This window comes from Mesoplodon densirostris, chromosome 11 (genome assembly GCF_025265405.1).
Source record: "Mesoplodon densirostris isolate mMesDen1 chromosome 11, mMesDen1 primary haplotype, whole genome shotgun sequence".
Lineage (NCBI taxonomy): Eukaryota > Metazoa > Chordata > Mammalia > Artiodactyla > Ziphiidae > Mesoplodon > Mesoplodon densirostris.
Window position 1 is genome coordinate 60,817,447 of NC_082671.1, and position 24,304 is coordinate 60,841,750.

The 24,304-nt window shown below is 56.8% G+C and overlaps 1 protein-coding gene across 1 annotated transcript; it reads left to right on the plus strand.

The window, feature by feature from the left end:
* The first annotated feature begins 517 nt into the window (after positions 1-517).
* IL17REL (interleukin 17 receptor E like) lies at positions 518-23,705 on the plus strand. Its single transcript, XM_060114203.1, has 22 exons — positions 518-619; positions 4,399-4,426; positions 17,433-17,582; positions 17,753-17,862; positions 18,136-18,250; positions 18,493-18,537; positions 18,795-18,931; positions 19,057-19,128; positions 19,210-19,264; positions 19,806-19,969; positions 20,038-20,082; positions 20,389-20,446; positions 20,614-20,780; positions 20,963-21,043; positions 21,240-21,297; positions 21,525-21,774; positions 21,933-21,948; positions 22,570-22,647; positions 22,773-23,007; positions 23,143-23,272; positions 23,425-23,546; positions 23,698-23,705. The coding sequence occupies exons 1-22, from the start codon at positions 518-520 to the stop codon at positions 23,703-23,705; spliced, it is 2,226 nt and encodes a 741-aa protein (XP_059970186.1).
* Positions 23,706-24,304: the final 599 nt, after the last annotated feature.

Consider the following 24,304-nt stretch of genomic DNA (forward strand, 5'->3'; position numbering starts at 1 on the left):
AGGCTTGCGGGAGTTGGGGCTGGCGCCAGCGGCCCTAGGGGGACAAGCACCTGGGATGGCTCCCACCCCTCTGCCAGCCCCGCTGAGCTCGACGACCAGGGCCCCTGACCACCTTCCATCCCCCAACCGCAGGACGGGGGCCTGAGAGACAGGGGGACACCTGGGAGCTGTGGGGGAGGCAGACGGCTCCCTGATCCCACAGGCCCTCAGCCAGCCCTGCTCCAGCAGCCAGCCCCAGGGGAACGCAGTTACCTGAGACCCCAGAGCCTCAAAGTTCCAGGATGTCTCCTTTGGCAGCCTGGAAACCGCAGGGCGTCTGGCCAGTGTGAGCCTGAAGGCGGAAGCTGCGGGCTGTGGGCTGTGCCCGGCCCACTGGGAGGGGGAGCACCTGCCCCAGGGAGCGAACTCACTCCAGACTCTCTCCTGCTTGTCTCCGGGGCTGAGCTGCGGCCAGAGGGCGAGGCGCAGCCACGGGCATCCTGCTAGCCTTGCCCGGCCGCCACTTCCCGGCGTCCAGATGCTGGCTGGGCGAGCCCTCGCCTTCCTCTCCCTGACCTGGAGTGCTTACCAGAGCCTGGCCGTCCCCAGGGTTGCGGAATGTGGCCTCTCCTGTTCCCAGGTGAGCCCTGCCCCCCAGGCTCTCCTCTTGTCCTGGTTCCCCTCGGTGGGCACTAGCCGGCCCCATCCCAGCACAGGCCAGGGAAGCCGGCCCGGGGCAGTCGGTGGTGGGGGCCTGGGGGCCTGGGGGCCTGGGATCCCCATGAGGTGGTGGCCTGACCCCGCAGTGCCGCTCTGGGAAACGTCTGCCGGGAGCCTGAGGGGCAGGGGCACTGACGCACCTGTGACCTGTCCCTCTCTGAGGAGCCACGTGGTGGGGGGCAGCCCGAGAGCCCCTCCTGCGTTCACAGACCCCATTAATCATCCATGGTGGCGTCTGGGCTTGTGTGGATGCTCCGCTAAGGAAACGCCGCGGGTACCAAGCTAATCCTGGGCGGGAAGGAGCAGCAGGGCCGGGATGCGGCTCAGAAGTGGTGGTGTCCCGGAACTTTCACTGTTCCTGGGAGGCGTCCCATCCGGCAGCACCTGCCCGCAGAGTGTGCCCGCATCCCGGGAGGTCCCCCAGTGTGAGACTGGCGGGCCGGCCCGCTGGGACAGGGGCTGGGGAGGACCCGCTATGTGCACTCCTCCAAGTGTGGGCACAGCAGGGACCTGGGGAAATGCACGTGAAGCAAGATTAGGTGGTGGTGACTGCTGAGCAGAGAGAAGCCTGGCCGTGCGGGCTCATGGGCCTCTCAGGGGCAGTGGCCGGGCCCCCCGGGGGACACTTGGGGACACCTGGCTCCCAGTCAGGAGGAAAGGCAGCTCCACGAGGTCTGCGAGTGTGTCCAGCAGAGGTTCCAGGGAACTCACGGATAGACAGAGCGGGCTTGGGTGGCCGGGGGTCAGGCTGGGCTCAGATCCGAGGTGCAGGGGCCCATGGCGGGGGTGGAGGTCCGTCTGGCTCCTGGTGGGAGCAGGTGGGTGCAGAGGAAACAGCTGGGCCCAGGTGGGAGGGGGTGGTGGCCTGGACCCTCCCCACGGAGATGGAGAACGGGACGGGGCCACTTTGGGGTGTACTTTGGAGGTGGAGCTGGCAGGGCAGGGGACCCTTGACCTTGAGGGAAGGAGAGATCCAAGATGGACCTTAAAGTGTAACTATAGCCCCTGGGCCGATGGAGGAGATGTTTCCTTTGACAGGGTCTGGGGGGCAAGGGTTCAGGAGGAAACTCGTTTTTGAAATATGGGATTTGAGAAGCCCGTCAGACGTGAGAACTGGCTTTGGCGCAGCTGGGTGTGGGATGGGCCGGCCCCATGTTGAGATGGGCCCGGATGTGGGGAGGGACAAGGAGGGGGTGGGACCCCGGGCAGAAGGAGGACGTCCAGGCTAGGGGAGGGAGGGAGGGTCCCCCACCCTGCCGCTGCCCCCCCACGGGGAGGGCCAGGCCTGGGCCCCACTTTGCATTTGGCCATGGAGCTCCAGCCACTGTGGCACCCGGCTGGGGCCGTGGGATTACGGGAGGAGGGGCGGAGGAGCAGGGGACTGAGGAGAGCCCGCGAGGCCCGGGGGCTGCTGGCAGCTGAGGGAGGGGGTCAGAGAGGGGGAGTCACAGCTCGCGAGGAGGGGTCTGAACGGGAGGGGCTCAAGAGGCCCAGGGCGGCGGGTGGGGCCGCTTCTGTGGGGTGAAGCCAGAGGACCGCTGGCATGGCTGGTGCCCCCCGCACCTGCATGTAGACCGCTGCAGCCCATCGTGCCCCCAGGAGGGCTGTTCTGGGCCTTGGCAGGTCTTCAGTCAGAGCAGAGGGTGGGGCGGACAGGAGCAGATGACAGCAGGGTGCCTCAGGGCGGAGTGGAGCTGACGGATGGCCCCTCCTGCAACATGCAGGGCCCTGCCCTCCACACCCAGTGGAGTCACAGGGTCAGGGCCCAGACCCCACCCTCGGGTCCTTCCCCACAGACCCACCCACGCCTGCCCCCCTGGGAAGCCCCGAGAAGCCCTACGGAAAATCCCAGAGGTGGGGAGGGGGAGGGGGGCAACCACTTCTCCCTCCCAGCCCCGCCCCACAAAGGGCCCCAGGGACCCGGGCCAGCCTCTGCTGGATCCCCACCCCCAGCCCCCAAGATGCCAGAGTCCCTGGGCGCCAGAATCCACGGGTGCTCTCTGAACTCGACCTTCGCCCCCGCTGGTCCCCAAGGCAGGAGAGGGGTTGCAGGCCCCGAAGGGCCAGCTACTAGACCGCGCCCACCCCCCCTCCACCGGAAACCCAGGGGCCACAGCTGCGTGGTCCTCAGGCACAGGGGCAGCAGGAGGTCCCCAGTGGGCGGCCAGTGACCCTGGGCCAGGACGCAGCTGCCCTCCAGCCCCTACCAGCTTGGGAGGGGGACGGGCTCGGGCCACAGGACGGAGGATGCCAGGGTGTGGCTCCAGGCATCTGGGGCTGTGTCAGGGGGTGAGGGTGGACAAGGACCCAAGCCACTGCCCCCTTTGTCCACTCAGGGCTGCGGCCCAGGCCCAGCTGCTGCCCTGCCTTGCTGGGTCTGCCCGGCTCTCTCCACTGGCTCCTGGGCCCGCTGCACCAGGATGCCCTGCCCTCTGCCCACCTGCCCAGTCATCTTCTGGGCGCGGTACCCAGGTGGTTGCAGCCCCTTAGTCCAGCAGAGCCCTCCTGCCACCCTGGGCCGGCCCCGGAGTCAGGGTCCTCACCCGTGAGGGCCGTGGGCAGGGCCGCAGGGTCGCCTCCGTGGGGTTTGTGCGTCTGGAGGCCTAAGGGGGCGAGTTGGCGTCTCGGGGAGATGTCGTGGTCAGAAGACAGGGTGGACGCGGGGTGACAGTTAAAAGGCTGGAGCGGAAAGGCACCTGGGTGGAAACGGGTGAATCCCGGAGTCTGGGGCTCGCCCAAGAGTGACACCCACTTACCCGAGATGTTAACATCGGGCGTCACGGGGTAAACCTCAGTGTTATCTTTGCAACTTTTCTATAAATCTAAAATTATTGCAAAATGAAAAGGCTATTTAGAAAGGGGGGTGGAGCTGGAGCTGGACCCACCAGTAGTGCCTGCCCTGCAAACCCCAGGGACAGGAGCAGACCCCCTTCGCCCCTCCACCTCCCCACTTGTGCCGACAGGGTCTCTACCTCGGGCCCCCAGCTGTTGGAGCTCCCTGGGTGCCCCCAGAGGGCCCCCACGGCGGCTGAGCCCGGGCCCAGGGCAGCGACCCTACTGGCTTGTATTCCGCCGCTTCGGGTGCCCGTCCCTGGGCTCCGAGAACCCTGCTTGCCGACCCCATCCTCCCAAGCTTAGCGTGGAGCCCCTCGGCCCACCCACCAAAGTGGGGTCCACGGGCACGGCCCTGGCGCCTTCCCCCACCCACCCTGTCTGAGCCTGGTCCCTGGTCCCTGGTCCCAACCCCTCGGGAAGCTGTCAGTCCAGCAGGAGAGGCAGTGGGCATGGACTGATCCCTGCCCTCCCCCCGGAGATCCCCAGGCCAGACCCAGCGAGGCCACGCCCGGCAGAGTCACAGCTCCCACCCTCCTGACCCTTCGGTTATCTCCCCACACACTTTTCAACAGCTGACATTAAATGTCATTTTCTGACATCGTGCGGCTGCCCCGGCTCAGAATGCAGGCTCCACCGAGGCCGGGATCTTTGCCCATTTTCTTTTCTTCCTGAAGCCCAGCACCCACCCAGCAAGGGCACAAGGGGGCCGGGGGAGCTTCGGATGCCAGCACGGGAAGTCGGTGCAGTCAGGGGGTGGGGGGCCTGAAGGTGCACGGGGTCCAGGTCACACCGGGGCGGGGCTGGGGGGGGGGGACAAGAGGTAGCCAAGCTGACCTCCCACCCCTCTCACTGTTCTGTCCCTAGGGCTTCACCTGCAAGAGCCGCATGAACCGTGAGTACATCTCGGGCCGCGGGGGACTCGCTGCCCTTCTGGTCCTCGGTCACGCTGCCCTCCCGGGAGCCAGGGTCTCCCTCCTGTGCAGGAAGAGCTGCCACCACTGCCACCGCCCCTCACCTAGCAGAGTGCCGCCCCCCTTCCCTGCCCACTGCCGGGTGCAGGAGGGCAAGCGCCCCGTCAAGCCCAGCTGTGGGCTTGCTGGATGTGGGACTCGTGCGTTCCTGATTTAATGGAATTTATTGCTTTGCAATAAATTTCTCATATCACACTTCTTCATTTTTTCCCATTGTAAAATGACATCCCATTTTAAAAATAGCTTTATTGTCTTTGCTGACACTATATTTCATTAAAAGGGACATAAGAGATACAAAATATATGTGGAGGAAAGTTCAAATAATCCAGCTCCAAAGCCCCCATATAGAAATAAATATTGTTTACATGAGGAAAACATTATTCTAGACATTTTTGTAGGCAAATATACTGTTTGTGGGATAAACAGATAACAAATATTTTATAAAGGTGCAATTACCTTATGCCATGTAAACTAAGTATTTTATTGAATTTGACTTGACTTTAATAGGAAAAACTAAAGAAATGGTTGAACTTTAAATGTTTCTTCACCTCAAGAGGTGTTATTTCCTCGAGGACCCCTGCAAGGTTAAGGAGTGAGATTATGACACAGGCTGCTGAGCCCCGAGCCTGGGACATGCCCCCACCCCAGGCAATCTCCCCCGTCACTGGTTTGTCTGACCAGCGGTCAGTGGTTGTGGGGTGTTGAATAGCGTCAGGTCGCCTCGGCGGCAGTTCTGTCCCTGGACTCTCCCCAGAGGGTGAGAAGCCCGAGGCCACCCTGGCGTTTCTGCCGAGGGGCCTGCGGGGTTCTCTTCCGCCCCCCAGGCCGTCCCTCGTCCAAGCCGGGCTCTGTGATGCCCATTCTCCCATCTGATCTGACTTCAGTCACCTCCTCCTTCTATCACCTGCTTCCATTCATTTTTCTCTTTCTCAACGGCTTTTGCCATGATTATCTCAACCGTTCCAAGCCAGCAATTTAATTTCCAGCCCCGTCTCCTGATTCCTGTGTCTTCACTGTACTTATTTGTCCTGAAATTGGGTTGTCCGGCTCCTTGACGGGTCCTCGGGTGGCACGGCTCCTCTGAGCCTCCTGCTGTGTGATCCCCTGTCGGATCCCTTGTCTCACTGAAGCTGTGTCCTTGTCACAGTGGAGGTGCCTGAGGCAGAGTCCCCTCTCCCTCCATGACGCTTTCTTCCCTCCCACGTTCTGTGTTCCTTTTCCCCTCCTTTCTTCCATGTCTTTCCTCTCCTCCATCCTTATTTTAATTTTTCCTACACTCCGTCTGTGACAGGCTTTCCGTCCTGGTCACACTTCGGCAGCTCCCTAGAGACCCCTGCTTACTCAGGCTCCCTTCTCACTCTCTTTTGACCGCAGGTCCATGGTGTTTCCCCCACGGAGCTGTGTGTGAGGGCTACGTGTCAGGACAGCCCCGGGCCTGGCTGGGGAGACGGGGAACTCGGCAGGCGGGTCCTGGGGGCTGGGGAGAGGTGTGGGGAGGGGCCCTCGGCTTCTGGGGAGCCCTGGGGCCTCCACGGTCTCGTCCCTCCCCCTCCTTCCCCTGCACGCCAGTCGGAGCGGTGACAATACAGGACACCCACCCGGCCTCCTTCTCTCTGGACTGGGGGGAGAGGGGGCTTGTCAAGAATTCCAAGGCTGAGTCATCCCACTAGCAGGGCTTCTGGGGAGCAGGGTCGCCAGACAAGGATACACCACGGCATCTGGGGTGATGCTCTGGCCTGTGCCCATGTGCTTTGCCTGCTGTGGGGGCCGTTCTCTGGCTTTGTGCCATCTGTGGGTTCTGGCAGTTATGGGGGAGGGATTTCGTGAGGCCACAGCTTCCCCACCCCCACTCCTGTATCAGTCTGTGTGTCTCTGATGACCCTGAGACCCGTGTGGTCTCCCCCTGTGCCTGACCCGCCCTGCGCCAGCATGCCCTGGGCCACCGTGTGGAGGTGGTCACCCCGCGTCACAGAGAGGCCTTCCTCTTTCTCAGTCTCAACCTCATGGTGTGAGTCACAGGTTTCAGTTTTGTTGCAGCCATGTTTACAAGCCTCCCCCTTCATGGATTTTGTGGATTTGGGGGGATCTTTTAAGAAAGTCTTCTCAATCCTGAGGTCAGAGAGATTCTCTCCCTGTATTTCTATATTAAAGTTTTGTTTCTCAGATTTAGTCCTTCGATTCATCTAGAATGTATCTCCGTGTATGGTGTGAGGTAGGAACCCAACTGTGATCTTTTGCTACCTGGAAATCTAGCTGTGGCCGCACCACGTGCTGGACGCCCCCCACCCCGTCAGATTTCCACGCTGTGTGCACGGTTCCCTGACCCACCCCTATCCCTGAGCAGGGTCACACTGTCTGAGTCCATATGGAGCTCAGCTAGATACTGATTTCTGGTAGGGCAAGCCCCTCTGGTTCCTTTCTCTCCTAAATTGTCCTGGGAGATGATGGTGTGGTTGTAGCTTCCCTGAATCCTCAGACCCAAGGGCAAGGAGGATGTAGAACAGAAGTGGGGTCCACGCTCCCAGACCCCAGAGACGAGCCCCAGAGCCCCAGGTGGGAGGATCAGCGGGGCCTGTGCATCAGAGAGTGGAGGGGTGTCTGAACCCCACAGATGGTGAGAATCGCTGGGAAGCACACAACCCTCTGAGGGGCTGCCCACCACTGCGGCAGGTGGGTGCAGGGACCCCTTGGGAGACGGCCCTGCACAGAGAAGCTCGGAGTGGCTTCAAGGACAACAGAGGGAAGAAAAGAGCAGCTTCAGGTAGACAAAGGCAAGGGGGGAAAGAGCTACGAAACTGAAAAGCGATCTGCCCTATTTTTAAACACTACCCAAAAGTGACAGCAGAGGGAGCTCGGTACAGTCAGGAAAGCAGAACCAAGTCTGCTAAGAGCTCTGGGAAACTGAATTCACGTAAATGTGGGCAACGGAAGACTGTCAAGGGCAAGTTGCAGACAAGTTATGATAATTAAAAAGAAAATAAGGAATAGAATAATGTGCCGATAGGCAAAGGAAGTGCACCAGAAGAGCATCCTGAAAACCCACAAGTGTAACATTTCATTTCAAAATGGCCTAGAATATTCAAGAAAATGATACAAGACGTTAAAGAACGATGTGAACAAAAATTAGAAATGTTCAGAAATGAGGTGACTAGAAATAAAGGAAAAAATCATTGTATAAATGAAGACTGCATTGGAAGTAGTGAATAGACCCAATATTAAATGCCTTGAGAGAAATAGCGGGTGAAAAGGAGATTTTTTTAAAAATCAAAAAGCAATGTCCTACTGTATAGCACAGGAAACTATTCAACATTCTGTGATAAATCATAATGGAAAAGAATATTTTTAAAAAAGAATGTATCTATACGTATAACTGACTCACTTTGCTATTCAGCAGAAATTAACACAACACTGTAAATCAACTATATTTCAACTTAAAAAAAGAATGCGAGTAAAATTTGAAAGGAAGAAAATCAAAAAGAAATGTAAAAAGAGATAAAATGATGTGTGAATAATGGTAAATGTTACAGATAGTCAAAGAATGTCCAGAAGGCAGATGATATGAGACCCCAAAGAAAACCAAAGCAGCAGAACAAACACTAAAAACTACAGTTCAAGGAGAACAAACATTTTTTTCTTGACAGTAGATATTGAAAAGGCAAACCATGAACCCGAGAATACCAGTCCTGGATACCACATCAAAAGTTATTCTAGTAAAATGGCTGGATTTTAAAGGGAAAGAGAAAAATCTTTGGGCCTCCCAGCAAAAAGAGCTGCACAATTTATAATGGAAAGAAAAGTATATCAGACTTTTCAAAGAGTGACATTTTAACGCTAGAAGAAAATGGACAGCAAAACTATAATGCAGCTATGGTGCATATAGACACAATACTGTATTATAATCACCAAACTTACTAAGAGGCTAGATTTTAATTATTCCACAAAAGAAGAAACGATAATTATGTGACTTGATGGGGTGCCTTTGCTACAATGACAATTATTATTACAACATATAAATGCATCAAATCAATATGCTGTACTCCTTCGATTTACACAATGTTATACGTCAAATATGTTTCCATAAAAGAAAACTGACCTTCATGTATAACAGGCAGGGACTCACGGACTATTGTCTCATGGCCCCTCCTGGGGACTCTCCGGGAGAACAAGCCTCAGGCAGCCAGACTACAGGAGGGTCAGATCAGAAATGGGTGAGACTTTAATACAGGGCTATTTGCAAAACTTAGACTACCTGTGGAAAAGGAGACAGTGTGGTATTCACAGCTGTACACTGATGGTGGAGACAGGGAACAGCTGTAAAAATGGGGAGAGACTGAGAAGTCTATGCAAAGGCACGTTTCTGCTGTTTCCAGTCACCCCACTGGTTCATGCTGTGACCCAGACTTGTGTATGGTGTGTGCAGTACAGCAAATGACAGTTAGGACATATTTTCATTCTATCCTCTCCTGTGTTCTTGAGAATCAAGCATGGAAGAAAGGAGATGCAGATGTCATGTAGAAAAGGTGTTGTAAAACCTTTACTCTGAATTGGTAACCTAAGTATGACCTCATGAGGTATTGCTTTAAATACGTTGCAGCTCTGTCCACAGAAAAATCCTAGAAACAATGACCAACTCATAGTCATGAGCCTCCCTAGTGCTGTGGCCTTGAAATACCATTTTTCACCGAAATAAACCAGGCAGGCCAGGAGAGAAGTGACTGATTTCCAGTCTGGGGCAGAAAATGTACAAGAAGAGCCTGGGACATCTTGTCATTCCAGATGGAGGAAGCTCTCAAAGACGGTGGTGACAGGTCTGCAGTACATGGAGGCCAGAAGGAGCTCCCACTAACCAAGAGGATATTGTTTGAGCTTCAAGAAAGAATAAACACTGCAATGAGTTGCAGCCCATACTTAAACCCATGCATTCTTAGCAATACTGTTTAAAAAAAAAAAAAAGAATTGTTCGTCTCTGTGGATGACAGGGAACCAACTCATCTTGAAGATTGGATAAATAAAGGGAAGGAATCAAGCCTTGATCGTGCCTTTCTTCTACAAATGCTCCCTTGGAACAATTACTCCAGCTAATAAATGGAAGCAAAACAACAGAATTATCATATCACCATTTTGCATCTCCCAGTGAATTGAGCATCCGTGACAGCTGGCATTAAACATGGCCAAGGTCCAGACAGGACACGAAGGCACTCAACACCAGGTCTAGTCCCACCAGAGACTTGACCCTGAGCTCTTCAAATCTTCAATCGGAAGTTTTGATTGTAAGTTTCCTGAAAATTTCAGCAGGCATTTTCCAGTGTGTGTATTTTTCAACACCACCAAGCAATTAACTCAGCTCTGACACCATCTACCTGGAGAGAGCCTCAATTCCCACAGGTGAAGGGCTCCGTCCCACAAGACACCCCCACTTCGGGTGCCAGTCGAAACTCCAGGTGTCACCAGTACTTCTGAGTGACCGGCTATAAATTGGAGACTCCTGTCACCTGCTTCTCAGGTTCAATTAATTTGCTTGAGTGGCTCACAGAACCCAGAGAAACATTTTACCTACTAAATTACCAGTTTATTATCAAAGGATATAAGTCAGGAAAAGCCAGATGGAGGAGAGGCCCAGGGCGAGGCGTGGGGAAGGATGAGGAGTGTCCATGCGCTCTGACTTGTCATTTCTCTGTGTTCATCAACCCAGAAGCTCTCCGAACCTGTCCTTTTGGGTTTTTATGCAGGTTTCATTACATAGGCATGGTTGATTAAATCATTGGCCATTGGTGGTTGAACTCAACCTCCAGCCCCTCTCCCCTCCCCAGAGGTCTGGGGGGTGGGACTGAAAGTTTCAACCCTCTAATCCCATGGTTAGTTCCCCTGGCAACCAGCCCCCATCCTTAGGTGCTTCTAAAAATCACCTCATTAACAAACTAGGTGTGGTTGAAAGAGGTTTGTTATACATAACAAAAGACACCTTTATCACTCATCATTTAGGAAATTCCAAGAGCTTTAGGAGTTCTGTACCAGAAATGGGGACCAAGACCAAATATATATTTCTTAATATAAATCACAATATCACACATTTTGCTTGGAATTGCATCGAATTTATTGACCAATTTGAGTCAGAAATGACATCTTACCTGAGGTGAGTCTTCTGACCATGAACATGGTATGCCTTTCCATCTTTGAGAAAGTTAGGTCTTCCTCAAAGTATTTATGCCCTTCAGAGGTTGAAGGATCCATGAATGGTTTCCTTATTTTATTACATTTTCTAGTTGGTGTTTGTTGGTGTAAAGCAATGCTAGTTTTGTATATTAATCTTGTATCCACACATTTGTTATACTTTCTTTGTTATTTCTAGTAGATTTCCCACTGAGTCTCTTAAGTTTTTGTATATACATAATCACATACTCTGCAAATAATAACAGTTTATAACCTACATTTGTTTTTGTCCTTATGGAAGTGGCTCAAATCTCCAGGACAATGTTGAATGGGGAACAATTGTCTTAGTCCTGATATTAAATAGAAATGATTCCCAAAAATGTACCATTAAGTATTAGGTTTATTGGGCGTTTGGAAGAGATGCACTCCATCTAGACAAGGAAGTGTCTTTCTTTTCCTAGTTTGATAAACCTTCTTTCATCATGAGTAGGTGTTAAATTTTATGAAAATTTTCTGTGTCTATAAAGATACTCATACAATTTTCCTGCTTTAATTTTTTTAATGAGGTGATAGATTGTCTAATGTTGACCACACCTGCAGTCCTAAAACAACTCCTATCTGGTCATGTTTAATATATTATTAAATCAATTTGCTAAAATTTTATTTAGGATTTTGCAACTATATTCGTAAGTGGGGTCAGCTTATACTTTTACTTTTGTGTAAGCCTTAGAAAATTTAACCATCATCTCAGATATTGCCTCTGCCCCATCCTCTCCTTTCATTCTGGAACCTCGATGGACACATCTCAGGCATTTCGCGTCTTTCTTCCTATTTCTCACTCTCCCTTCTGCGTTTTCCATCCTTTATCTCTTTGCTGACTTCTGTATTATTCACTGTGATCTTTCTCCCACTAATTCTCTCTTCAGTGATGTCCAACCTGCTCTCCAAACCATGTATTGCATTTTAAATTTATGTTTCTGTGGATTTTGTTTCTAGAAATTCTATTTGTTTCTTTCAAATGTGCTAGGTCCCTCTTTATAGTTTTTCCCCCTGCACATACTTTCAAGCTTGTCCTTTTAGCAGGTTGGTCTGTAGTCTGTGTCCAACCTGTTGTAGCACTCCGTGGACCCGTCCATGGCATGTCTCTGCTGGTTCTATCTCTTGGTGCTTTGTTTCCCCAGCAAGTTTGTTTAGCCCTAAATATATCTGCTCCAGGGAATTCCCTAGCGGTCCAGTGGTTAGGGCTCCATACTTTCACTGCCGAGCGCCCAGGTTTGATCCCTGGTTGGGGAACTAAAATCCCACAAGCCACGGTGTGTGGCCAAAAAAAAAAAAATGTCTGCTCCATGCCCCTGAGAAATGATGCCTTCCCCACAGCCTAGGATGTAGGCGTCTTCCCCCAGACCAGGTTCCCCTTTGTTTCTGAGTGGCACCCAGGAGAGACATGTGACTATCAGGACCATTTCTAACTAAGTCATAGATTGAAGTTTCTTGGATCTTCCTGGGGGTGCAGACCAGGGCTGGGACCCGGCACCCAGGCCCACAGAGGCTGTGGGTTCTTCAGGAAGCTCCACTGCCCCTGCCCTCCCACTACGCCCCAGGATTTGGGGAGGGGGCAGTTTTCTCCTGATTCCCCTCACCGTGACGGGGCAGCCCTGGGATCCCCTGGTCTGGGCCACACACTTGGAGCCCTCAGCGTCCGGGCTGGGAGACGCCCAGGAACGCGGCTTCCTGTGCTCTGCGTCCCTCTGCCCTTCCTCAGGGTTTATACTGATGATCCTGATTCTCTATCGGCTCTCACAGGTTTTTTTTTTTTTTTTTTTTTTTTTTTGCGGTACGCGGGCCTCTCACTGCTGTGGCCTCTCCCGTTGCGGAGCACAGGCTCCGGACGCGCAGGCTCAGTGGCCATGGCTCACGGGCCCAGCCGCTCCACGGCATGCGGGATCTTCCCGGACCGGGGCACGAACCCGTGTCCCCTGCATCGGCAGGCGGACTCTCAACCACTGCACCCCCAGGGAAGCCCTCTCACAGGTTTTTAAGAAGTTTTTTTACATGTATGTTTTTTCTCCAGCATTGTTAGTTGTTTTCAGTAGAATTGGTCCAAACAGCATGGGCTACCGTAGGGTGGGAAATGGAACTCACAACTTGTTTTTAAACAGAAAGGAGTCCTTCTTTCTCCTGCTGCCCTCCCAGCATGAATTTAAATTCACCACCGTGTTCTACCCATTCCTGTGTTCACTGTTCCTTTCGTAACCCACTTCTTCCTTTTGAGTTCCTATTTCTCCTTTTTAAAATACAGCTGTCAGGTCTTCTTTTAGGAGGCCTCTGTGATAGTTCTAAATCTCTAAATAAGACCAAATATATTTACTTCTCCATAAGTATTTATGATGAGTTTTGGGTTCACAATTCTTTTCACACAGTAAAAATGAATTATTTTCCCATTTTGAACCACAAATAATTTAGTGTTTCTGCCTCACTTTTTTTTTTTTTTTGGCCACACTGCATGGCTTGCAGGATCCTAGTTCCCCAGGGATTGTACCCCAGCCCCTGCAGTGGAAGTGCGGAGCGCTAACCACTGGACAGCCAGGGAAGTCCCCTGCCTCACTTTCTTCTATATACTCTCTCCTGTTTTGTGAGCTTAATTTGGGACAAGAGCCTGCTCTTATTTTTATTCATTTATTTACAACAAGTGACTTCTCCTTTGCATCCATTATACTTAACTATGTATTTCATCATTTCCCATGGTCACCATGCTCTTCTATGGCTCTACCTTTTTTTTTTTTTTTTTTCCTGGCTCTGATCCTTTCCTTGCTTGGCTGGAATAGGTCTTTGTTTTTTTCTAGAAAAGGTCAAAAGTTGCAGACTTCTCATTTTCTGCATAGAGGAGGAAGTTTTCACACACATGAAGGACAACTTAGTTGGAGAGAGAATTCTAAAGCACAATCGCTTCTTTTGAGAAGGCTGCACACCAAGCTCTAAGGATGACCCTCAGAGCAAGGAAGAGTCAGGCTTGGGGACACAGTCCTCCTCAGCCCCCACGTTACGTGACTAACCCACCGGGCTTGACCACTAACCCCTGTGGCCAGACAGGGACTCAGCTGCCTCCTGCAGGTGGCCTCTCCTCCGATTCCAGCCACTGCCCTGGGGTGCTGTCCCCCTGTGAGTCATCCATCTGACTCCACACCTTAGGTACGTCAGCTCCAAGATGACAGTGGGCGAAGGATGCAGTTGGGGGCCAGGCTGGGGGCAGGCCATCATTTAGATCTTCCACTAACGGGGAAGATTTTATCACCAACACTGTTTAGAACTGCCAGCGCATGTTGACAAAAAAAAGGCAGACCAACTACTCGCTGGTTTTATTATTTTTTAAACCTCCATCAGTCTGGGGGGAGGATGGTGGAAGCCTGCGGCCCCCTCCCCCAGTCTACCCTCCTGAGTTGAGGACAGGCATGCACCCATTTTATATTGCGTTGTTGGTTTCCTTACAATTGAATTTGGAAAGTTCTTTATAGATTCTGAACACAAGTTCCTTAGCAGGTGCATGATTTGCGAATAGTTCCCCCCAGTCTCTGGCTTATCTTTTCACTCCTTACCAGGGTCTTTCAAAGAGCAGAAGTTTTAACGTTTGATGAAATCCAATTTATTCATTTTTTTCTCTTATGGGTCACGGTTTCAGTGTTGTACCTAAGAATTTTTTGCCTTACCTAAGGTCACAGAGATTTTTATTGAATAAAAATGTGTTTTCTTTTAAAAGTTTTATAGTTTTAGGTTTTACATTGAGGTTGACAGTCCATTTTAGGTGAACTTTGTTGTGAAAGGTGTGGAGTGAAGCGCATTGTTTTGCCTGGGGACACCCAGTTGATCCAGCACCATTTGCTGAAAAGACTACCCTTTTCCCGCTGAGTTCCCAGCATGTTTGCTGAGAATCAGTTATGCATGTGTGGGCAGGGATAGGATGCTAGGCTGGTGGGGTTTGTTTCTCAGTCCTGGAGGATCTTTGTCCCCATCATCTTCTCACATGCGTTGCTCCCAAAAGAATTCTGCACCTTCCTTACCTCAGTTCCTCTGTACATCGCATGTCTTTTTTCCTCTGGTGGCTTTTACAGTTTTCTCTTTACCACTGGCTTTGAGCAAACTGATCCTGGTGTGCCTTATAATTTCTTCATATTTCTTATCATTCATCAGGCTTCTTGGATCTGTGAGTTTATAGTTCTCACCAAGTTTGAAAATTTTCTATCATTTTTTCAAGTGTTTTTCATTCCCCCATTCCTTCTGGGACCCTAACCACACATACATTAGGTCACTTGAAGTTGTCCTACAGCTCCCCAATGCTCTGTTCTATTATTTCCTCACCATTGTCACCACCACCTTCACCATCATCATCACCATCATCACCACTGTTACCACCATCATTATCACCTCATCATCACCATCACCATCATCACCATCATCACCATCACCATCATCACCATCACCATCATCATCACCATCATCACCATCACCATCATCACCATCATCACCACCATCACCATCATCATCACCATCACCATCATCACCATCACCATCATCACCATCATCATGACCATCATGACCATCATCACCATCATCATCATCACCATCATCATCATCACCATCACCATCATAACCATCATCACCATCACCATCATCACCATCACCATCACCATCATCATCAACACACCTTCACCATCACCACAATCCCTCTCCCTCTACTTTTGGATGTTTTCTATTGCTATGTCAAGTTCCCCAGTGTTTTTTCTTTCCAATGGCTAATCTGTTATTAAACCAGCTGTTGTATTTTTCATCTCAGGCACTGTAGTTTTCATCCCTAAAAGTTGGATTTGGGTTTTTTTTTTAATATCTTTCAGGTCTACAATTAACTTTTTGGACATGTGGAATACAGTTATAGTAACTGTTTTAATGTTCTTGTCTACTAATTCTAATATCTCTGTCAGTTTTATTTGATTTTTCTCCTCATTCTGGGTTATGTTTTCCTGACTTGTAATTTTCTATTATATGGCAGACATGGTGATTTTTACCTGTTGTGTGCCGGATATATACTTTTATCCATACAAATATTCTTGAGCCATTTCTGAAATACAGTTAAGTTACTTAGAAACAGGTTAACCTTTTGGGGGTCTTTCTTTCAAGATGTGTTAGGCAAGGCCTGAGCAGTGCTCCCTCTAAGGCTAGTTATTCTCCTACAGAAGCAAGACCCTTGCATACAGTGTACCTGGGGCCCCGTGAATCACGAAGTCCCCAGTCTGGCTGGGAATGGGGACAGTCCTGGCCCCGGGCGTGGACAGGACGCTGTCCCCCAAACCCCTTGGGCTTCTCCTCTCCCTGCAGCCCCCCACGTCCACGCGATCCTCCGTTCCCCGCCGAACACGCATTCCCCTGTTCTCTCTGCATCCTCCTCCTCTTGCGCTCATCCTGCAAACTCTGGCCACTTCCGTCTGCCCCATTTCTCCACTTCGGGAGGGTGTCAGGGGTCCCAAACACCCCCGCCCTCTGCCACCGCCTGGAAACGCTCTCAAGACAGCAGGGCACTCGTTGGGCTCTGGTTTCCAGGCTGCTTCAGGCTTGAGGGAAAATCTGATCCCTGTGACTCCATCCTGGCCACAGCAGGATCCACAGTGCTGGGTTTCTTTCCCAGGAACACTTCAGACCTCGTAGTTCCTGCTGCCTCTTTGAGTTGTTTCTGATACGGTCCAGTCGGGGCTCTGCTGAGCGACGGCCAGCGCGTCCGTCCGTGTCTCAGCCGCGGTGCCTCTGCCCCTCCTTCTCCAAGGTCTCAGTGGTCAGCCACCGTGGTCCATGGGGATCCCTCATTCCTGCTCCACTTTCTCTGCAGCAAGGAAGCCTTTGCTGCGCCCTCGGCCTCTGCTTCCCCCCCATCACGTGCATTTAACAGTTCCACCCGTGTCCCCTCTCCTCCGGCGTTTTCGTCCTTTACTTCCCCTTGACTGTCAGCCCAAGAAGCTGGTCTTCCTGATATGCTCCCGGCGTTTGCCAGGGGCCCGGGCCCCCTGGAGGCACCACTGAACACACACACCTCCCCTTCCTGGGCGCACTGTCCTGCCCGGGGTTACTCCCCAGTCTGACCAGGCGTGAACGCCACGGCCCTGAGTGCAGCAGAAAACCTGGGCTGCCAACTCCATGTGGCGCAGGGCTCCCTGGGGTGTGGTGGCTCCCGTGGAACCAACCCCCCTCCCCGAACTTGAAGCGTCCGCCTGCAAATCTGGCAGAGCCAAGGTCAAAAATACTGCTCAGCCCCAGCGCCTGAGCGTGAGAGCCCAGCTCCCTGCACAGCACTTGGTCCGGCCACAGTTTCCGGTGCCCTGACCGAGGCCGTCGGGGCCAGGCCCACCTGGGCCAGTGCAGCGGCCTGCCGGCAGTCAGGGCCTTAAGCGGCAGTGCCCTTGAGGTCAGGCCCCACGTGCCCCCAGCAGACCTTTGCTGTCACCCATCTTTGTTGTCCGTGGGGCCTGCCAGCTTGCCGAGGGGGGCTCCTCTGCCCCCTTGCTGGCCAGGCGGGGGCCCACTCCTGGCGCCCAGCGGCCATCTCTGAGCGTGGCTCAGGGTGGCCCACCACTCACCGGGGGCCTGGTTCCCTGACTGCACTGGGGCAAGTAGGGAGGACCCTCCCCCCGACTGTGCAGCCCCAGAGCCCCCCTCCCCCACCCCCACCCAACCACCCAAAGAGCCTTACCCAGGCCCTGGGAACTGTGGTACTCACCCTCCTTCTCCCCTCCCCAGGAAATATTTTCAACAGCTTCTGCCGCGAGCCCCCCACGTCCATGTCCGGGTCCGTCCTGGAGGCCCTGACCCTCTCCACTGCCATGAAGTGTGCCCCCCGCGACGGCTGCTCCCTGTTCCTGAGCATCAATGCCTCTCTCACGCTGCATGGTGACCGTGATGGTGGTGACACCCAGGAAGTGGGGTGGTGGGCTCAGGGCTCCTTTAATCCCCGTCACAACCCGGGGGTGGGGTGGGCCAGGGAGACCCTGCTAACTGCCCTTCACAAAGGAAGGGAGGGAAGGGCTCTGACAGCCCTGCCGGCCCCTCCCTCCACACAGAGGGCCTGCGAGGCCTGGAGGCCTGCTCCATGAGCCTGGACACCCAGGAGACACAGTGCCAGAGCGTGCGGGTCCCCAGGGCCTCCCGCCGGCTGCAGGTGGGGCAGCAGGTGAGACCAGGGTCTGACCCGGACTTGCGGGTCCAGCCCCAAGCCGGTGCCGGGCAGGTGCACCTGTCCCCTGGCCTGCTCCCGGCTGCCCTCCCCTCTTGGCCACCTGATCCATAGACCGTCCTGGGGTTCTGCCACCCAAGGCCCAAGGAATGGGTGCCCCTCCGCCTCTGCCCCAGACCCTGGGTTCCAGCTGTGTGGCGGGGAACTGGCCTGGCCAGGGATGGGTGGACAGAGGTCCCAGCTCCACCAGTTCCACCCGTCCCTGCCCAGCTCCAGGTGCACTTTGACTGCTTTGAGGTGAGCGTGGCCCAGAGCCTCTACGTCACCCTGAGGACTGTCCCCCACTTCTGCGGGGTCCAGCTGGGCCAGCGGTACCATGTGGAAGGTGGGCCGGCGTGGGCACAGCTGCCATCCAGCTTCCAGGGACTGATTCAGGGCGGGACTCCCCCTGGGCAGGGGGCAGGGCCACATGCTGGACAGCTCCCAGCACGTGCATTTGGCTTAATTCAGCGTCTCCATTTCCCTGGAGAGGAAGGCCTTCTGGAAACCACATGGGCAGAGGCCCAGGTGGGGGGAGGCCCCTGGTACAGAGCGGGCTGGGCCCAACGCTGCCTCTGTCATTCGCAGACTGCGCAGACGAGGACGTAGGGAGGAACGTGCCCGACTGCTTTGGTGAGGCCCCCTCCCCAGGTGGGACCTGGGCCCCATGGCTCCTGGGAAGGCTCTTAGGTGGTGGCAGGCACCCACGGGCCTCCCACTGGGATCTTCTGCCCTCCCCACTCGGGAAATCATGATGGGTCCTCAGGTCGGCGACTCCCAAAACACCTGGGTCTGGCAGGGGTCACCACTTGGAGGCTGTCAGCACAGGTGGAGCCCTGTGCCTGGTGACCTCTGGCCCCAGCGTGACCTCACCTGCTGCCCTTCTACAGCTGGGAAGCTCTCCTACTCGGTGGACCGCAGCCGCAAGGTCGTTCTGGTACAGGTGCCAGAGTCAGGGGGCCCTGACTACTACGTGCGGCTCTGCCTCAAGTGGTTCACCTGCGAGGACGCAGGCGCCCCAGTGCGAGTGAGCCCCGGCCCCGCCCCCGGCCCCCGCCCCGCCCCGCCCCGCCCATGCTGGACCAGGCCCCGCCCCCGCCCCGCCTCTGATCCTCGCTTGCCCCCGCCCACGGTGCCTTCACTCCCCTGCAGGTGACAGCGAACAGGGTCTCCCGGAGGGTCTCTCTGCCCTACAAGCAAGAGTTGTCGTGCCTGTGCCTTGAGGTCAGTAAGGATGTGGCCTTGACAGCCGGGAGTGGACAAAAGGATGGACAGACCCTGCGCTGACCCCAGTCCCTCCCACAGGGCTGGTCTGCAACGCCTGACGCCGTGCGGATCCAGACCTGCCCCTTCGAAGATGGCAAGTGCCCTGTGGTGCCAGGGGAAAGGAGGGGTGAGCGAGGAGAGAAGGGTGGGAGATGGGCGGGTCAGAGGTGCCCAGCAGGGTAGGGGCTGGCCTGTCCAGCTGGGACGGCTGACTCGAGGCGGGGTGAGACGGGGCGGGGGGGCAGGCCCAGCCTCAGCCCTTGAGCCTGCTTCGGACGGCAAGCAGCCGAAAGTGTGTTCCAGGCAAGCCCTCCAAGGTGGCAGAGGCTGTGCATGGACGTGAGCGTGCATGAGTGTGTGTCGGCCGGTGTACAAGCACGCACATGTCACAGCCAGGCCACCTGGAAGAGCCAAGGCTGCCGGGAGGGTCTCCCGGAGGGGTGCGGGGTGCTCTTGGCTCTGCTCAGGGACACAGCTCACACACACAGACTCGGGTCAGGGCCCAGAGACCCTGAGAGAAGGCACCTGAGTCCTGGACCCAGCCCGATGGTTACTCTAGCAGGTGCTCAGTCCCGTGGCCCATTGGCAGCTGGGTAGCGCCAGCTGATGCCAGCCCTGGGGGAGGGTCCCTGCAGACACGGAGACACTGTGGGACGCCATCCACTACCACCCGGGGAGCCAGGAGCTGAGCTGGGAGCCTGCCTGTCCCATGAGTGGCCGTGTGAGTCTGTGCTGGCGCCCAGGGCCAGGGCCCCAATGCCTGGAGCTGGAGCACTCCGGCCGGCCCGCACACAGCAGGGTGAGTGCCCCCCAGGCAGGGATGGGGCGGGGATGGGCGGCCAGGGCCCTGACCTGAGCGCCCCTCAGGTGCAGTACCCTCTTGTGGACACCCAGCCCCAGCTCTGCGTGAAGGTGAGTGGGCCCGTCCGCAGCCCGCCTCGCACACTACCAGGGCTTGGGGAGGGGGCCCAGGAGCCAGGGGAGGGGCCCAGGGCATTGGGGCAAGGGACCTGCAGCCACATGTCCCCCTGTGCCTTGCCAAGCCCTGGGGTCCAGCTACTCAGTGGCCCCTCTGACCACCTCCTGGTCCAATGGGGGCGGGGCGGGGGGAGTGTAACCAGTCCCAGAGGGCCACGAAGGAGGCCCGCCTGTCCCGGCCCCCCCTCACCCCCAGTCCCTGCACACATGGCCACACCCCGTCCCTCGGCCTCCCTGCAGTTCTCCACGAGCCTGGGCTTCCTGGTGAGGTGCCCTTTTGAGCAGCCGCGCTTCCCAGGTGAGCCCTCCGCGGGGCGGGAGGGAGGCCGGCTGGGGCCTTCACAGGGTGGCCACAGCAAAGAAGGCCCTTTGCTTGTGTAAATGCCTCTTGGTCCGGGGGGCAAGACGACAGGGTGCTGGTCACTTGTGGGGTGGCGTGCTGGGCCTCACCCCTGCCCCCCGCAGCCTGGAAGATGACCGTCCACCTGGCACACACTCCGGGCCACCTCCGGGTGACCTTCTTCTCGCCCAGCCCTGCCCGCTTCCAGGTGTGCCTGTGTCACCGAGGGAAGACGGGGCCCCCCGTGTGCCACCGGGTGCTCCAGGCCACCCCCATCCCTGAGGTGAGTTGGGTGTGGTGGGCACCGTCTTGGGGACCTGTGGGGGGGCCGTGCTGACCCCTTCACTTCCCCACAGTCCCCAAGCCAGTCCTGGCGGGGAGGGTGCTGAGAGGGCTGACTCGAGGCCTCCGCAGGGACGCAGAGGAGCCTGGTCTGCACCCCCGCTGCCTGTGACCTACCCCTCCCCCGCCCAGGGTGACCCCACAGAGGAGCCTGCGGTGGCCTTTGTGGACATTCCCGGGGACCAGGCCTGTGCACCCGGCACCTGCATCCAGGTGGGTGGTGCTGTCCTGCCCACCTCCTCCACTCCCAGACCTCAGGGGAGCCCCCGCCTCCCCAGAGCTGCCCCGGGGGCACCTCCAGCCACCCAGCCCCTCCAGCCCGTGCCTCTGGGGAATGCGGGCGGGGTGCAGGGAGCGGCTGCAGGCTGTGCTGACCCACTCTTGCTGCCTCTGACCCCCCGGCCTGCAGGGCAGGAGGACCGACATCCAGTTCTCCGCCCCCCAGCAGCTGTGCGACCTCCAGTGCGGTGAGCGCCGGGGCCAGGCCTCAGCCAGAGGGGGCAGGGAGGACAGGCCATCGCGGGGCAGCAAGAGGCCAAGGGCTGGACCCCAGACTGGCCCCTGGGGCCCTGTCTCCCATGTCGGAGTGGGGGCGGGGCGCACGGCACAGGAGACTGGGGCTCGACAGGGGACAGAGAGGCCACCCACCTCGGAGTCAGGCCAGGCCAGCCCGGTCCCACCCTGACTTGGGCAGTCAAGCCCCCCCAGGGTCTCCAAGCGCCCAGCCGGGTCCCACGGTGTCAGGTGCGCTGCGTCCTCCTCCCTGAGTGCTCCGACCCCAATCAGGGCTCTGATTCCAATGTGCAAGAACTCGATGTCCCCAGCCCACCCATCGCCCAGCCAGCCACCGAGGTCCAGACTCCTGGGCCTCAGGCCCGGCAGGAAACAGAGCTAAGCCTAACTCTGCAGGGCCTGGGTGTGGCCCAGCAGGGTGGCTCCTGCGGGTGGGGGGGAGGTGGGAGGGGTGACACCAGCACAGGGTGAGTGACAGCAGGCACAGCCACCTGCAAGCACAGAACCTCTCCTGGTAGCTGTGGAGAGTGGACCCCCTTGTCACAGGGGAGCATTCCGGCGCCCACGGCTCTCCCGGCCCTTTCCGCAGATGGGCAGCTGGGCAGGTCTTGAATGGCCTCTGAACTCAGCTGAGTCACAGCAATTCCAGGGCAGCCCCGGTCCTGCCCGCCTTCCCCTGGGAAATGCCCCAGGGCCTGCGGAGGCTCCTCACGCCTGTATCCCCCAACTGCCCCCAACTCCCTGCCCCAGCAGAGCTTTTCAGCCGAGTCTGGGTCCCATTCCCCAGCAAAGGTCACCTCCAGCAGATCACAGGTCAAAGGGGTGATGGTCACCCCTAGGGACCTCGTGTCTGGACTGGGGCTCTAATACCTGACAGCCAGGTGGCCTGGTGGCTGGCCTAGGGCCACGGCTGGAGCCCCAGTGTTATGCTGGGCGAGTCCCAGAGTCCCAGGGAGCAGTGACAGTGACTGGGCCCAGCTCAAGTGGTGGGCATCTGGGGGGCATGCTGCCCTTGGGGTCTGGGCGGACTCCCCTGGGGACGGGACACTTGCCTGCCGTACGGGCGCTGCCTCAGCTGCACTGGGCAGTGAACCCTGAGCGATTGGGGTCTCGGATCCCTCTCCTTCCTTCCACCACACAGGCAGGGCTGGGCTGGGGGTGGCTGCACCCCCAGACAAGGGTGGCACTGGGCCACCTGAGCCAGCTCCCCGTTCCTTTCTCCCCAGCTGCCACCCAGGGGACAGCAGCCTGAGGCCAGGTGTCTCACCAAGAAGCAAGTGCCAGGGCCTGATTGCTGGGATGTGGTGAGGGGGCAGCTCACGCCTGGGCATACCAAGCCTCTGACTGTGAAGGCTAGGCCTCAGAGCAGGTGGTGGGGCGGGTCTCACCTGGCCCCAGACCGTGGCACCTATGTGCCTCAACTCTCCAGAGGCCTGCGGCTCCCGGGGGCCCTTGGGCCATGCCGGGGCTTCCAGTCAAAGGACCTTCAGCCCCTCTGAACCCCCTGAGTGGGGTCCAAGAGAATGGCTGGGTGGGATGCGCCCTTCCCCAGATGGCCCAGCCCCTGACCTGCCCCGTCGCAGCGTGGTCCCGGCTCCCTCTGGACAACCGGGGGCCACGGCCTGCACCCCTGGTCCTGAGGACAACGTTCTCTGGAGTGCAGAGTGTGTTCGCACCCCTTCTGTAGTTGGGCAGGTCTGGGGGCCAGGACACACCCACAATGGCTGGGCTCCACATACTGGGTGGCCCCCTGCTGCCCAGGCTGGGCCTTCACCGGCCCCCCAGTGTCCCTCACACAGCTCTCCCTCGACCCATCAAAGACTCTGCTGAGAGCTCGAGGGAGCCCACGGCCCGAACACCACCCTGCACCAGCCCCCTGCAGAGCTCAGACCACCTTCCACTCCCCAGGCCCCTAGCGAGGCCAGTCCAGTGAGGGCTGGCTGCTTCCATTGGCCTCAGGGGCCACGTGCCAGGACAAGCCATTCTCAGACGGTCACACTCCCTGAGGGCCACTATGTGCCATCTGTGCTCAAGGACCACAGGGGGACCCTTGACCCTGCAGCGTCACTTCCCTGTCCCAGGCCAGGGGTCACCCAGCAGTTGGCCGGCTGGGTCTGCCCTCCCAGGACCCTCCTGCCGGCTCACAAGGACCACCGGGCCACACCTCCCGAGCTGTGTCTGGAGTCGCCTCCACGAGACCACGGTGCATACAGGCCCCGCCCTGGATGTCAGCTGCGCTGCGTCTGCAGATGCGCCCCTACACCCAGGCCCTGGCTGGGCTGTCCCTCCTTCAGCCGGACACAGGCCACCGGGCCTTCTCCTATCCCTCCCTCAATGGGCCCTGCTGCCCCCAGCCGACTAGGGGGGCAGGCAAAGCCAGCATGGCCCCTCGCTCAGTAAACACTTGTCCACCTGGCTCGCCTCTTTCCTTGAGGACAGAGATGGGGTCTGCAGGGCAAGGTGGCCCTTAGGGTGGCAATGGGAGGACCACAGGCCTGGGTATGCCTCCTAAAACGAGATGGAGGTCAGGAATGCAGCTGGGGCGAGGGTGGAGCCACGGACACGGGTGGAGCCTGCCGCCCTCCACCACGTACAGCCCAGCCTGTATCGGAGGACATCCCCAGGCTAGGAACGCCAACAGCCCCACGGCCGCCCCTGTGAGTGGGGGAGAGTAGCGCCCACGGGTGGGTCAGGGCCACCCCACGCCCACTCAGCCCGCAGGCTCGCCCCCTGACGATTGGCAGGGGCTGCACCACCCCTCGAGCCCCAGGCTCCCACTCCCCTACCCCAGCCAGGCCCGGTCCCCTGCCCAAGGGCTGGTGCTTTGGGCTGAAGCGAGTACTCCTTGCGGCCCTCTGGAGACCCCTGTCTTCCCCAGGTGTCCCCTCCCCATCAAGGCACACGGGAACGTGGGGGACCAAGGTCCCAGCTCTGGCTGGGGCCCCCTCTTCCCGTGCCACA